Source organism: Nicotiana sylvestris, chromosome 5 (assembly GCF_000393655.2).
Source record: "Nicotiana sylvestris chromosome 5, ASM39365v2, whole genome shotgun sequence".
Taxonomy (NCBI): Eukaryota; Viridiplantae; Streptophyta; class Magnoliopsida; order Solanales; family Solanaceae; genus Nicotiana; species Nicotiana sylvestris.
This window is the reverse complement of record NC_091061.1, coordinates 53,363,187-53,378,019: the sequence shown is the minus strand read 5'-3', so window position 1 is coordinate 53,378,019 and position 14,833 is coordinate 53,363,187. Positions and strand designations below refer to the sequence as shown.

At 36.7% G+C, this 14,833-nt stretch overlaps 1 protein-coding gene across 2 annotated transcripts; it reads left to right on the top strand.

Annotated features, from left to right (window-relative positions):
• The first annotated feature begins 417 nt into the window (after window positions 1-417).
• On the top strand, window positions 418-11,179 carry LOC104230555 (protein PAT1 homolog 1-like). Of its 2 annotated transcripts, XM_009783388.2 has the most exons (6): window positions 418-839; window positions 1,544-1,710; window positions 5,747-5,803; window positions 6,144-6,219; window positions 8,347-10,435; window positions 10,510-11,179. In XM_009783388.2, exons 1-5 carry the CDS (start codon window positions 776-778, stop codon window positions 10,425-10,427), a joined length of 2,445 nt encoding a protein of 814 aa, XP_009781690.1. In that variant the 5' UTR covers window positions 418-775; the 3' UTR covers window positions 10,428-10,435; window positions 10,510-11,179. The 2 variants fall into 2 exon arrangements, with proteins under 2 accessions (XP_009781690.1, XP_009781689.1); XM_009783387.2 differs by having other exon boundaries at window positions 419-839; window positions 8,347-11,179.
• Window positions 11,180-14,833: the final 3,654 nt, after the last annotated feature.

Genomic DNA, 14,833 nt, shown 5'->3' with positions numbered 1-14,833 from the left:
AAGTTGAATAAAAAAATTGATTAATAAATTTACGATTCATAGTATAACATTTTACTAGGATTCTCATAATTTTAGGAACTAAAAGGAAATCATGTAGAATGAGAAGAAACTCGAGGTTCATGTATTTTACAAATATCACTTATCATAACACTTTGGTCACTGAAATCTGAACTGAACTACTATGATTTATGACCTCATTCCTCATGGTTAGTGGAGTACTTAGTAGTGCGTTAAGGAGAATCTCATAATGTTGAGAGGAACATGTGTGTGGAAATAGAAAAGAAAACTTGAAGTGAAGGTTTTGTGTAATTGACCTACTACCACTCATCATATTCATAGCTCTAATATAGTGCCAAATTACCATATTTATTAAATGATTAAAAGCTAAAGTAATAATTAAACCCTTCTCTCTCTCTCTCTCTGCACCCTCACTTTCAAGGAAATAAAACAAAAGCTTACCATTCTATTCCTTCTCGTACATATCCATCCCCGCCCAACACACACACACACACACACACACCCACACCCCAACACACGCACACGCACACGCACACACAAACACGTAGACTATGTAATACGCACGCTAGCTCTCTCTCTTTCCCCTTTTCGTCGTGTCTTTCTTTGAAAACCCTAGAAATCTCAGGTTTTTAAGGAAAAAAGTGGGCTTTGATTCGGTGGAATTTTCACTTTTTTTCCTCCTTCTTTGCCGGTGTATTTATGGGTTTGATAATTTTCTAGAGAATTTTTTTGTGTGAGAGTGTGATTCTTGTTGCTAATGGAGAGATCCAATAGCAGAGATATTAAGGGCTTGACGAGCTCCTCCTCTAGCTCCATCTCAGGTAGCTTCACACTGCCTTTCTATTCATTCTTGAATCTGCAGATCGAGTTTTTACTTCTTTTTGTTGGTAAAATCTGCTCGATTTATTGTTTTAATCTTTTTGCCTGTATTGTAATAAATGAATGACAGATGGGATTGAGGTGTAGTGATTTGCTAATTTCTTTTCTGTTTTGGAGGAGGGGGGAGAGTGGGAGAGGGGGGTGGGGTTTAAAATGTGCTTTCATTTGTTGGAATGAAATGGGTCTGATTAACCACCTAAGATTGTGGGGGAGGGGTATGTACCCCTCCATCCTTAATCAGTGATTTCGGGTTCGCAACCTGGAATGGAGTCTCTTTTGGTAGGTAGCGATTTACGTTCCAAAGTGGGACTTCCTGGAATCTAGATTAGTTGAGCTCCAAAGGAGGTACTTGACACTGGGTGAGAAACCAAGAAGAAAAAGAAATGGGTCTCAATAGAGTGGAGTGGATAAAGGCGATTCTTATAGTGAATCCACACTAGTTTGGCATTGATGTGTAGTAGTACTTGTTTGGTTTTCTTGGAACTTGAAGTTTCTCATCTTCAATACCTTACTTACAATTTAATTTTGTGGATTTTCCTTGTTTTACATGTTGTCTTTGGTTTGGGAAAAGAAAGTCAAGGTTCTACTTTTTTGATTGTGTAAGGCATGTGGAAGAATTGACTGCTTATTTGGATTTTTGGTGCAGATAGTGCGCTCTTCGATGCATCACAGTATGCATTCTTTGGGCTAGATATAGCAGAGGAAGTTGAATTGAGTGGTTTAGAGGATGAACAAGAGAACAATGATCTGGTTGTTGGAGGTGGATTAGGTGACGACGAGATACATGAGTATCATTTATTTGAGAAGGACGAGGTACAATCTACTTGTACTTTCCGTTGTATCTTACATGAAATTTTTGCTGCTGAGGCTTGGATTTCTATCAAGGGTGTGAACAACACGTTCTTCTACTGTGGCTGGAAGTATGAGGACCTGTTTAACTAATAAAATCCATCATATCATGTATGCTACCAACATATAGAGATTATCTTCATTTAGAAATAACAATTCTGTAGGCCATGAAATTGGGGGAATTGGTTAAAAGTTAATTGTTCATAACTTCATTTATGAGAAGATTATACGAATGATATCTAGGTTTCGCTAAGCATTTTACAGATGGTACTTGTTTTCGTCCATGTGTTTGTGATCAGCACTTTGAGTTTCAATCTTGCATGAAACAAGCTAATTGGTTATTTTGGTAACCGAGTCATCAATAAAAAGAAAGCTTACAATTCTGCTGCACCTGCTCCCTTCTCTTGTTGCTTTATCTCCTTAGCACCTAAAGCCTCCCCCATACTAATTTAAAAAAGAAACTCACCACTTACTCGAAAATCATGAGCATGCCCCTTCCCTGCAGCTCACCATAACTCTAAATGGCTACTTGGTTTTACGACGATGTTATCCAGGCAATGGTCTGATTTTGCAAGGTCTGATAGCTTATTATGATTTTTCTTCAAATTGCTGTAGCCCCCACGAGGCTGTGGGGCTCCCTCATCAAATATGGGCTATCAGTGCCTACTGCAGTTATTAATTGATTTACTAGTGATTTCAGCTTAAGTTTGATGTGGCTCTAGGTGCTTCTATTGGCCTAGACATTGATTGGTAGCCAGATTTTGAAGAGTTTTAAGCTCAGTGATGGTTTGTGCTGGTTTTGGAAAGTTGTAGTAGAAGAAAATGGTAACAGGTGATTGAAGGAGATGGGTCTTTTTGTTATGTTTAAATAGTTAGGTACAAACTACATAGGTTGAATACTTCGTCTCATTTCTTTTAGTAATGCTTGAATACGTTGATCACACGAATCCAAGAGTATGGCCTGGTGGTTAATGAAGTCTGTGCAAATCTTATATGGGGTCAAATCCCAGTGGACAGAAACATTGGGAGCCTGTTTTGGAAGCCACCAAGGAATTAGATTTGGGTGTAATTTGACGTAATTACATAATTTGACATGTTTGTCTTACCAATTAATTACTTGATCAACATAGAATTTGGTGTAATTGAAGGGGTGTAATTACACTCTCCAATTCTCAAGGGGAAAGACAAGAGATTGGTGGTAATTACACTGTGTAATTACAAGCTAATATAACTTTCTATTTTTAAAAAATATTTAAAGTACTATTATTTTTATACTATTTCTCTTCCATTTCTCTTATTCCCCTTTTCCAACACTCCAGCGCGTTACTTATATGTACTTTCATTTAATTTTGTGACTTCTCATATTTTACTTTTTTTTTCTTTTTCTAGTTGTTAAGCACAATTTCGTATTTTACCAGCTTTATTTTCTATTTAGTAGTATAAATAATTATTTAAAATCAATACCTTCTAAATTCATGTCTATCTTTTTGTTATTTAAATAGTGAAACAAATCATAAAATTCGTTCTATTCATGAGTTGGTAAAAAATTAAATTTATAATTGAAACTTTTATTAATTATCTTAAATTAAGATATTAATTATTTGTGAAAGATAGTCAATATACCGATTATTCTGTATGATATTAGTTGCCATCTTATAATTATTTAAGACTTTTATTTAAAAATACATGTAGTTTAAATACCTAGCTATAAATAATATCTAATATTTCTTGTGTATAGATGTATTTCTTACACATTATAATTTGCTTGCTTTGTCTTTTACTAGTTTTATTTTCTGGTCATTAGTATAAATATTTGTTATAGAAATAATATCTAAGGTCATATCTAGCTTTCTTGTATTCACATGAGTTGGTGAAAAAAATTAAATTCGTTATTGGAATTTTCATTAATTAATTTAAGGAGCAAAATTATTTATTTGTAAGATACTGATTATGTTTATGATATTATTATCAGTTTATAATTATTTAAATTTTTTTTGTAGAATAATATTTATTTTAAATATCTCATGATAATTTTTTTAATATTTATTATATATGTTTGTCATATAGTAAACTTATCCACATTTTAATCTTAAAAATAAATTATTTAACTATATAATTACACTTGTCCAACCAAACATGATTGTGAAAATTACACTAATTATGTTGTGGCAAACAAACAAGTCATTATAATTACTATACTGTGTAATTATCAGGGTATGTAATTACTATCTTAGTAATTACACAACTAGGTAATTACACATGGCTTTCGTGCGCTCCGGAAAGAAGGAGCAAAGGCAAAAAGCTCAAGTGATTTTCCTTTGACTACTGTCAGTCCAGGGAAGATAACTTCATAACCTAGGGAATGCAACTCCATAACAGCGAGAAAATACGGGGATAGAAAGAATCATACGATTCCAAACAAGCCCTAGGTGTTTTCTTCATATCAGCTTAAGCCTTGGTGGACAGAGTTACATGGTACGTGTTCTGGGGTAGGTGGTAGTAGGTATCAAGTTGAATAGTCGAGGTTTACGCAAGCTGGCCCAGGCGCCACGATTATAAATAAAATGTTGCCAATTAGAACAAGCTTTTTAGTAGTTGGACTTCAACTATACTTTTAGGAAAAACTTTACCCTTCTATTAGTCTTTTTGTTAAGTCTACGGCTTGCTCAAGGACTTAGAAATACTCTTTTTTTTGTCTTTGATAAATATCTTTGGATATGCTTTAGAGTAGCTTTGCTCCCCATATGTGCTCCACAACTAAGTAATTACACATGGCTTTCATGCGCTCCGGAAAGGAGCAAAGGCAAAAAAGCTCAAGTGATTTTCCCTTGACTACTGTTAGTCCAGGGAAGATAACTGCATAACCTAGGGAATACAACTCCATAAGAGCGAGAAAATACGGGGATAGAAAGAATCACACGATTCCAAACAAGCCCTAGGTTGTTTTCTTCATATCAGCTTAAGCCTTGGTGGACAGAGTTACATGGTACTTGTTCTGGGGTAGGTGGTAGTAGGTATCAAATTGAATAGTCGAGGTTTACGCAAGCTGGCCCAGGCGCCACGATTATAAATAAAATGTTGCCAATTAGAACAAGCTTTTTAGTAGTTGGACTTCAACTATACTTTTAGGAAAAACTTTGCCCTTCTATTAGTCTTTTTGTTAAGTCTACGGCTTGCTCAAGGACTTAGAAATACTCTTTTTTTTGTCTTTGATAAATATCTCTGGATATGCTTTAGAGTAGCTTTGCTCCCCATATGTGCTCCACAACTAGGTAATTACACATGGCTTTCGTGTGCTCCGGAAAGAAGGAGCAAAGGCAAAAAAGCTCAAGTGATTTTCCCTTGACTACTATTAGTCCAGGGAAGATAACTGGATAACCTAGGGAATACAACTCCATAAGAGCGAGAAAATACGGGGATAGAAAGAATCACACGATTCCAAACAAGCCCTAGGTGTTTTCTTCATATCAGCTTAAGCCTTGGTGGACAGAGTTACATGGTACTTGTTCTGGGGTAGGTGGTAGTAGGTATCAAGTTGAATAGTCGAGGTTTACGCAAGTTGGCCCAGGCGCCACGATTATAAATAAAATGTTGCCAATTAGAACAAGCTTTTTAGTAGTTGGACTTCAACTATACTTTTAGGAAAAACTTTGCCCTTCTATTAGTCTTTTTGTTAAGTCTATGGCTTGCTCAAGGACTTAGAAATACTCTTTTTTTGTCTTTGATAAATATCTTTGGATATGCTTTAGAGTAGCTTTGCTCCCCATATGTACTCCACTTTCTGTTTTTCTGGATCAATAGTTTGTCAGTTGGTGCTAGTAAATTGTGAATTTATCTGTATTTATTTTATGAGTAATCTCCAAACTTCTTTGTTACCATTTATACTGTGGACTCTGCCCTTGGTGATGTGAGTATGCTATATTTGCTGATTACCTGGATAAATTGCAGACTTTGGCAATTTTTCCTTTATACTGCCTCTAATTCAGTTCTTTATTTCCAGGGATCAGTCTTGAGCTCTTTATCAGACTTGGATGATCTAGCAACAACATTTTCAAAGGTCAGCCAATTCAGCACCTTTTTAAAGTGGCAAGCTTGATATTATTTCCTGATGTTGTGAGCTCTCCGGCTTGAACTCTTTTAACTTTTTCTGATCGTGTACCTTCCTAGTGCCATGAATCTTTCTTTTTGGTCCTTTTCCATGAGATAGAGTATTTTTTGAAAGAATTGATTTTCTAACAGATAAGATGCGATAAAACTTATGTTTTGTATTTTGTAGCGTCACCATCTAAAACGCTTGAACTGTGGGTTGTGACTTTTTACATAATCTTTTCTACAGAGCAGGGAAAATCTACTTCTTGTACTGGATCAATCTAACTACTTGCTTTTCTTTTCTCCAGTTGAACAGAAATGTAACTGGACCAAGGCATCCGGGTGTCATTGGTGACCGTGGATCAGGTTCATTTTCAAGGGAAAGTAAGTGCACATATTGATTCATCTTTATGTCATTCTCTGATGTTGGTATCTGAATAATTGAAAAATCTCTTGGACTAGTTTCTGTATTGCCTGAAATATAATTTACTTGTTAACTTGCACCTGAACTTCTGACAGTTGTGGCACTAGTCCTAGATTTGTTGATCTTTTAGATATCAGATAAAGGAACTTGATTTCAGACCTTGATAGGGAACAAGTTGCGGATAATCAGTACAAGTCTATTTCATCTTCGTGCTTGATTATTACGGTCAGCAATTATTCTCCCTTTTGGAGATGAATATTTGTATGTGCATGGTAGATGTCTTACTCCTTTTCGCCCTTCCTTTTTTTCTTTTTGGGTTTATGAAAATCGGCAATCCTTTATCATTGCTACTACAAGTAGAAATCTCTTGAGATTGTTGTACAAAGTAATGCATATTACTTCATGCTTCTGGATGATTACAAGGGAAATCTATTCCGGCATGTGCCTTTTGGGCTTCTAGAGTGGAGAGCTTGAAGAAGATGAATTGATTCATCATCTCCATTTATGTGTAGATGTCCTAATTTTGTCTGTATAATCTTAGGAGAACACACCCCCACCCCCAAAAAACTCAACCTCCCAAAAAAAGAGAGAAAAAAAGATGATTTACTTAGATGGTGACATGTAGAGCATAAGGTACATAGTGGTTTTCCCCATAGCTATTTTGTTTGTTGAGAAGAGAGTAATCTTCATCCTCCACCCCCCCCCTTTTGATGACCGAGAAATCCGTCTGGGGCCGATCCTTTGGACCAACCGCAACCTTCGAAACTCGGTGGATAATGGGCCCGCCCCTCTACCCTTCTCCACTTAAATACCAGGCTTTGCTTTGCATGGTGTGGGGGCTTGAACTTGTGACCTAAGACACAAATCCCCCCCTTTTTTTAAAAAACTTTTTTGTTCTGTTTAGCTTGTTTTCTTTTTTCTTTCTCCATCTCCTTCCACTTGCTGGATATGCTGCTCCTATATTGCTTTGATGAGCTTGTTTTCTTGTGGCGCACGAAGTTTGTAATCACTTACTGATGAATGAGGTATAAATTGTGCTATCTGACTTGCACCCTGTCAATGAATATCATTTGGATTGTCACATTCAGACCTTAATTCCCAATTTTAATTTAGTTCTCAATTTTGAGTTGCAGTTTAATATTTATGTTATACCAATATATGCTTTTTAGAGATATCTTTAGGGAAACAGACATGTTCGTAGTAAAAAATAGGTCCATCTGACATGGCATATTAGCTTTCAGAGAGTAGAAAATTAACGTCTAGTTTTCATAGGATCTCTCTGAATTAGCTCAAATTTGACAGACTTGAATTTGAGTTTCTTTTTTCGTCTTTTATGTCTAATTTAGTATTATATGTTGGATACTTATATTCTCCCTCCGTTCCATTTACATGACATTTCTCCTTTTTGGCCTGTACTGGAAGGATTAACATGTTTCTGTGTTTGGGGAACTCTTTAATCTTAACACTTCTATTTTGCTCTTATGGACATCCTCTAATGAGAATGAGATGGCATGTTGAAAATAAGAAATAATAATGTGAGCTTACATATATAGCTTATATGCTAAAAACCCTGTTCCATTCAAATACTGTCATATAAAATGTAATGGAGGGTGTATTATAAGATCTAGCAGCATATAAGCTTGAGAATTGAGCATGTCTGTGTCCTTGCTCTATGAGCGTGAGAAAAAATGTACTGATGTTTGAGCATTTAGAGGAGAAATAGAAGAAGCTATTAACTTGGCTTGACTTCAGCAGCCTATCATCTTCCATCATTCCATCTTTCATTGGTACTGTTTCCCGCTTTTCTTACCACTGCTCAAGTCACGAATGAATGATGTATCATGCATGTCTCACGTATTCTTATATGCATGTTCAGCTATTACAAGGTACTGCTGGTAAGAGGTCTGTTCCTTGGGGATAATTTGTTTGGTGATCTGTTTGCCTTTGCGAAACTAGATTAAAGCTGTTGGGCATTTCAATCATTCTTGTAGTGGCTTGCATGTAGGTCTCTTTAATTGATAGACATTTCAATCATTCTTGTAGTGGCTTGCATGTAGGTCTCTTTAATTGATAGAAGTTTTGTGCAGGTTCCTCTGCAGCTGAATGGGCGAAAGAAGCAGACTTTCATGATTGGTTTGATCAGCATTTATCTGACACTGAATGTTACCAGGAAAGCAAAAAATGGTCCTCACAGCCACATATCTCTGCAGTGCATCTTGCAGAGTCAAAACCATTGTATAGAACATCATCATACCCTGAGCAACCCCCACAACTTCAGCACTACTCAAGTGAACCCATTTTATTACCCAAATCAGCTTTCACGTCTTTTCCTCCCCCTGGTGGTAGATCTCAACCCTCACCACACGGCCTTTCGCGACAGAACATGTCATCTCTTTCTGCTGGACCTCAGTCTCCCTATTCGACTGCTAATCTCTCTTCTTTGTCGAACTCTAATATGCATTTGACTGGCTTGCCTCATGGGCTCCACTTTGGTGGAAACATCCCACAATTGAACCCTGCTGGTCTCTCTCTTAATACCAGGTTGCAAAGCCAGTGGAGCAGCCATGCAGGACTTATTCATGGGGACCATTCTGGTCTCTTACAGCATCAGTTTCCTCATCAAAGCGGTTTATTATCCCCCCAGTTCATGTCCCCGCAGCAGCTGCAGCAGCAGAGACTGCATCTTTCAGTTCAGCCGTCTTTAGCTCATTTTTCCGCACTAAGATCTCAATTGTTTAGTTCCTTCCCTTCACCATCTCATCTAGGAAAGTATGGAATGGCTGATTTGAGAGATCCACGATCTAAGCCATCACACAAGGTTAGACAAAATGTGCACTTTTCTAAACAAAGCTCTGATGCTGCTAGCCACAAAAGTGAAAGTTATGTGCCACAGTTCCGATCCAAGTATATGACTGGTGATGAAATAGAGAGCATCCTGAAAATGCAGCATTCTGCAGCACATGGCAATGACCCATATGTAGACGATTACTATCACCAGGCCCGCCTGGCAAAGAAAGCATCCGAGTCGAGGTCAAAACATCGTTTCTGCCCAAATAAGGAGCAGTCTTCTCGGTCACGTAATAGCACAGAATCACAGCCCCATCTACATGTTGATGCTCATGGACGGGTTTCATTTTCTTCCATCCGCAGGCCTCGTCCACTTCTTGAAGTTGATCCACCGGGCTTTGTTTGCATTGAAGGCAGTGGTGAACAGAAGATATCCGAGAGACCTTTGGAACAGGAGCCAATGCTTGCAGCTAGAATTACTATAGAAGATGGTTTCTATCTTCTCACTGAGGTAGATGACATTGACAGGCTCCTTCAGTTTAGTCAGCCCCAAGGCGGCGCTCAGCTCAAGCGGAAGCGGCAGATCCTGCTGGAAGGCATGGCAGCCTCACTTCAACTAGTTGACCCACTTGGCAAAAGTGGCAGTTCTGTTGGGCTTACCCCAAAAGATGACATTGTATTTCTGTGGTTAGTGTCTCTTCCCAAGGGCCGAAAGCTAATCTCAAGGTATCTTCAGCTTCTTCTACCTGGTGGCGAGCTTGTCAGAATAGTTTGTATGGCAATTTTCCGCCATTTGAGGTTTTTATTTGGCGGCCTTCCACCTGATCCGGAAGCAGCTGAGACCATCACTGATCTTGCAAAAATCGTCTCAAAATGCGTCAGTGGCATGGACCTTAATTCACTCAGTGCTTGTCTTGCTGCTGTGGTTTGTTCCTCAGAACAACCACCTCTTCGCCCTCTTGGAAGCCCTGCTGGAGATGGAGCCTCCATTATTCTAAAATCTGTTCTTGAAAGGGCAACTCATCTGTTAACTAATTCTCAGGCTGCTAACAGCTTCAGCATGCCTAATCCTGCCCTTTGGCAGGCATCTTTTGATGCCTTTTTTGGTTTGCTTACAAAGTATTGTCTGAGTAAGTATGGCAGTATCATGCAATCCATACTAGCACAGTCTCAGTCAGATGCTGAAATAATTGGTCCAGAGGCTGCAAGAGCCGTAAGCAGAGAAATGCCTGTGGAACTTTTACGTGCTAGTCTTCCACATACAGATGAGCACCAAAGGAAACTGTTGTTAAATTTTGCTCAGCGGTCCATGCCTGTTACTGGATTCAATGCTCATGGTGGAAGCAGTGGACATATAAATCCTGAATCTGTAAGCTGTTAGCCGAGATGGTAAGATTTCATAATATTAAGTGCAGTTGTACATCCGTAGTTCTCAAGGTTACTTTCTGTCTTCTCTTTGCCAGAACATGTTGTCCTGCTTCAGCATCAGTCTAGGAGAATATAGAAGGCTGGAAGCAAGGGTATATGCATATATGTTAGGCGTCGTTTTAATGCCTAAAGTTCCTCTTCCTCCTAATCCAACTTTTTTGTTTCCCCCTTTTTCGTTCCGCCATTTTCTTTCCCTTTTTCTTTTCCCTCTTTCCCTCCTTTTTTTCTACTTTTCTTTTGCTTCATTGAAGGAAAAGATGGTTTTCGTTATTCCTTTCCTTCTTTGTGATGATCATCTTGTCTTACATAACTGTGTATTATGTCTGAAAGAAATGGGGTTATTGGTCACTCTTTAAGTTTCTTCATCCAAAGAGCTGTATTTTTTATGCTCTTTCTGTAAACTCGGATAAAAGCTGGAAGGATAGGATGTCCATGTGATTTGTGGAGTTAGGGAACTCTTGCACTTGCTCCCTCTGCTTTCATGAGGGTGGTAAAAAGGATTTATTCAAGCTGAAGTAATATTGCTGGCTCGCAGGTGAGAAGGGTTCATCTCTGCAGTTTCAGTAGGAAATCTTTGCTACACTTGAAACTTTCAAAGTGAAAACTGTAATAATTAGATATTCTTGTGCATTAACAATTTACTCGATTACATTTCCCGTGATTGTTTACAAAGCTTAGTTTATAATTTGCCATCAGTTCCCTTTACGTCTTATTGTTTGGAGTAAATGGGCTGTTTAGTATGGACCAACCTATGCCTATCTCCACTGCCCTGTTGGGGGGCAAATCTTGCTCATTGTGCGTGCGCGTGCCATGGTGTGTATGATACAAGCAGCTGCATGCCAATGTGAGTACAAGTAGCAAGTTTGGAGCAAGGCATCATTCCCCATCCCCCCTCCCCTCCTTTGATAATGGTAGCACTTAGATAATTTTATCGGTTGCTTGTTACCTTTAATCATCACACGTACCGAGTTACTCTGTCCAAAGTTATGTTGACGGGAAGAAATATTTTAGCGTTTTTTTTCTTCAGTTAGAATTTGATCTCTGGTCTTTCATGTTTCCTCTGATGCACGCTCTGTCCAAAGCTTCACTGTCAGCTTACATCGATGGGATGAAATCTTGTAGCGTTTTTTTTTTTCCAGTTGGGATTTGATCTTTGTTCTTTCATGTTTCCTCTGATGCACGTGTCGATTTTTTTCCGATTTAGACAAATATTATGTGGTACGCTCACTGTTCCAAATGCCGAGGAAGGCATTGTTTAGCTAATTTACACATGAAATTGCACCGTAACATAAGATGGCCTCTTGACATTTTTCTTGTGAATATCACATTATAGTGAATCAACGTATGGAGTTAACTAGCCTATCGTAGGTGATAATAGCTTTTTACATGTGACTATCTTCTTTCAGTTAGATTACTTCTCACAATGATAGCTGACAAGTCTGCTCCCCTAATGTTCCCAAAATTTCAGGTTACATTGGGATGTGATTTTACCTCCTCCTAGTTGAGGAGCTTTATATTAATCCTTTGCCTAGTGTTGATTAGTTTCGATCTCAGTAGCTACTGTACTTCTAGACTAATTTATTGGTTTGATTCCTAATTCTGAGGTCGTCTTTTAAAACATATAAAGATAAGTTTTAACGATTTTTTATTCACTTTCATAAATTTAACAATTTATTAAATTTACAACATTTTAATAATTTTATTTAACAAACATCGATTAACGATACCAAAATACTAAATTCTACTTATTTGTTAAATTTTATAATTAACAAACTCTAAAATAAACTAGATTAATACTTCTTTAATATAATAATTCTGGAACTATGAAAATATGCAAAAGTAAAACAAATAACGATAAATAAAAAGCAAGTGTTTGGTCAACCACGAGAAAGAGTCAAGTAATAATAGTTTAAAAGATTTCAAATAAACAAGTGTGAAATTGTGATAGAAGAATATATATACATTTAAATAAATGGTATAAGATCTTAGGCATTGGGTGTCTATAGCAGTACTTTCGAGTGGTTTTTATTCATTATATATACATTATTGTAGTAGAATTTTCGCTAAGAGAATTCCGAATCTAAAGAAATAAATAGCTAAAAGAATTCAATGTCCATTATATATATATATATATATGTAGACAATAAAATCGCATCAAGAAAATAAAATTAAGATCGAAAAATATTGCAATAATTTTATAGTTTTTGATTTCGAATAATATGAGTGTACAATCTCTATGAATCCCTTGATTCTTCTTTCCAATAGTAAATAAACTCAAGGGCATTTGAGCTTCATCTTGAATCTATATTTGTTGCCACGAACAATGATCTTGAATTCAACTAACACGATCTTTAATTTAAACTCGTACTCCTTGGATCTTGATTTATTCTTCGTTCTTGAGCTTAAACTTGATTTCTTAAACTTGATTACTTGAAGCCTGAAACTTGTAGAGAAATTTACGGCGTTTGATCCACGAGCTATCTCTTGCTTCTTGTTATGACTTTTGGTCTCTTTTCTGAGTTATGAAGACCCCTATTTATAATTGTGAAAGAGAAGAGTTGTAATTTGAATAAACTCTTTCCGATCAATCAGATTGAAGCGGGACAAGGCCACATTTGATTGGCCGGAACATGTCACTTGCACATGTGGCGCAATTTCATTGGCCTTTTAATTTGACTTGGCAAGCCATATTGTTTTTGACACGTGACATGATCCTATTGGCTCTTCCATTTGACTTGGCATGCCACGTCATTTGACACATGACACCAAATTGGGCCTCCAAGGAGATGACATATTGGGCATAATAAAGAGAAATCATCATTTGTAGTGCAACTAAATGGACTAGCCCAGTCAATATTTATTGAACTTAAGTAATTAAACCAATTATATTAGCCTATAATATTTATTTGAACTAATATATTTAAAATATTATCCAAATTATTTTATTAAATTTAAATTCAATAAATTTTTTATGCCTACAAATTTCTCCTAAGACTTGTCGGGGTGTAAACATTAGAGACGAGGCTTCGAAGTACGAATTTATTTGGCAGTACTTTATCCGTGTGGTTGCTTGAGGGACATTATTACCTCAGAGCTTATGGGCTTACACAATTCATTGAGTATTGCTTCTTAAGTACTCCCTCAGGTCCAAAATAAGTGATTTTTTGGCTTTTTTTTTGTTGTCCAAAATAAGCGATTTTTTCATATTTCAAGAATGAATTAATTATTTTTTTCCTATATTGTACTTGGAGTAATTAATGTTGGAGTATGTGTAAGGAGTATTTATGTGAAGAGACAATAAAGGTTAATATAGTCAATTTCATTGCTAATTAATATTAAAAGTTAAATTTCTTAATATGTGTGAAAACAACAAAAAAACTCACTTATTTTGAACACGAGAGAGTAACTTTTAACTCATGAATAAACTAATTTAAATCAAATGGCTCCTTATGGTCAAAATTCTTTCACGAGTGGCATGAGATATTACATTGGAAATTGAACCTTCCAGTATCATTATATTCCATCCACTTAATTGCAAATTTGCTTTCCCCAATTCCCTGTTAAAGGAACACGTATGCAATATTTTCTAAAGGCAAAATATAGAAGTAAAAGCTCACTTTGACTGGTTAATGTTACCCGCATAGTCTCAATCCTCCAGAATACGTCTTTGCATAATTGATCCCACATTAAATCTTTCAGTAGCAGCCTTTCGTAGCTTATAAATAGCTGCATGCCCTTCCTTTGTCGATCATCAATTTACGGTGTTAGCAAATTTTTTGACTCGGGCTTAAGCGACTCAGAAGAATTGGCACGAAGGTAAATTTACCTTCTTTCCTTGGCCCTTTTTTTACACTTCTTGTCTTTTCTCCTTTTTTTTTAGGTCAAACGAGAAGAATATATTTTTGTTTAACGAAACAATCTACAATCTATACATGAAAAAGGTATTCTACAATCTATACATGAAAAAGGTAATCTCAGGGGTGTAAAGGAGTGGATATTCATCCCTGCCCAAAAAATGAAGGCATAACTCAAGGTGTATGATCATGCCCAACTAAGTCTTATAAAAAGAACAAAGCGGTCGTTGCAAATATAATTCGATTTACAAGTCCGGAGTCAAATCCCACAGAGAATTAAGGCTTAACCACAATTGTTTAATATCGCTAAGAAATACAAGTCCAAACAATTTCCTAATTATAAAGATTATAATATTTATTTTTACCTAATTAACTAACAACTACTGTAAAGCAGTAAAACTATCAATTAACAAGGATAAGAATTGTAGACAAGATTAAGGAGGTCTAGAGTTATGATTTTCCCTATTGTCGGAATCATTTCCGCTACGTCTTCTATAAATTTGTC

Coding starts and splice junctions, on each gene's coding strand:
- LOC104230555 (XM_009783388.2), top strand. CDS start 776: ATGGAGAGATCCAATAGCAGAGATATTAAGGGCTTGACGAGCTCCTCC. Junction 840..1,543: donor CTCCTCTAGCTCCATCTCAG/GTAGCTTCACAC, acceptor TTTTTGGTGCAG/ATAGTGCGCTCTTCGATGCA. Junction 1,711..5,746: donor ATTTATTTGAGAAGGACGAG/GTACAATCTACT, acceptor CTTTATTTCCAG/GGATCAGTCTTGAGCTCTTT.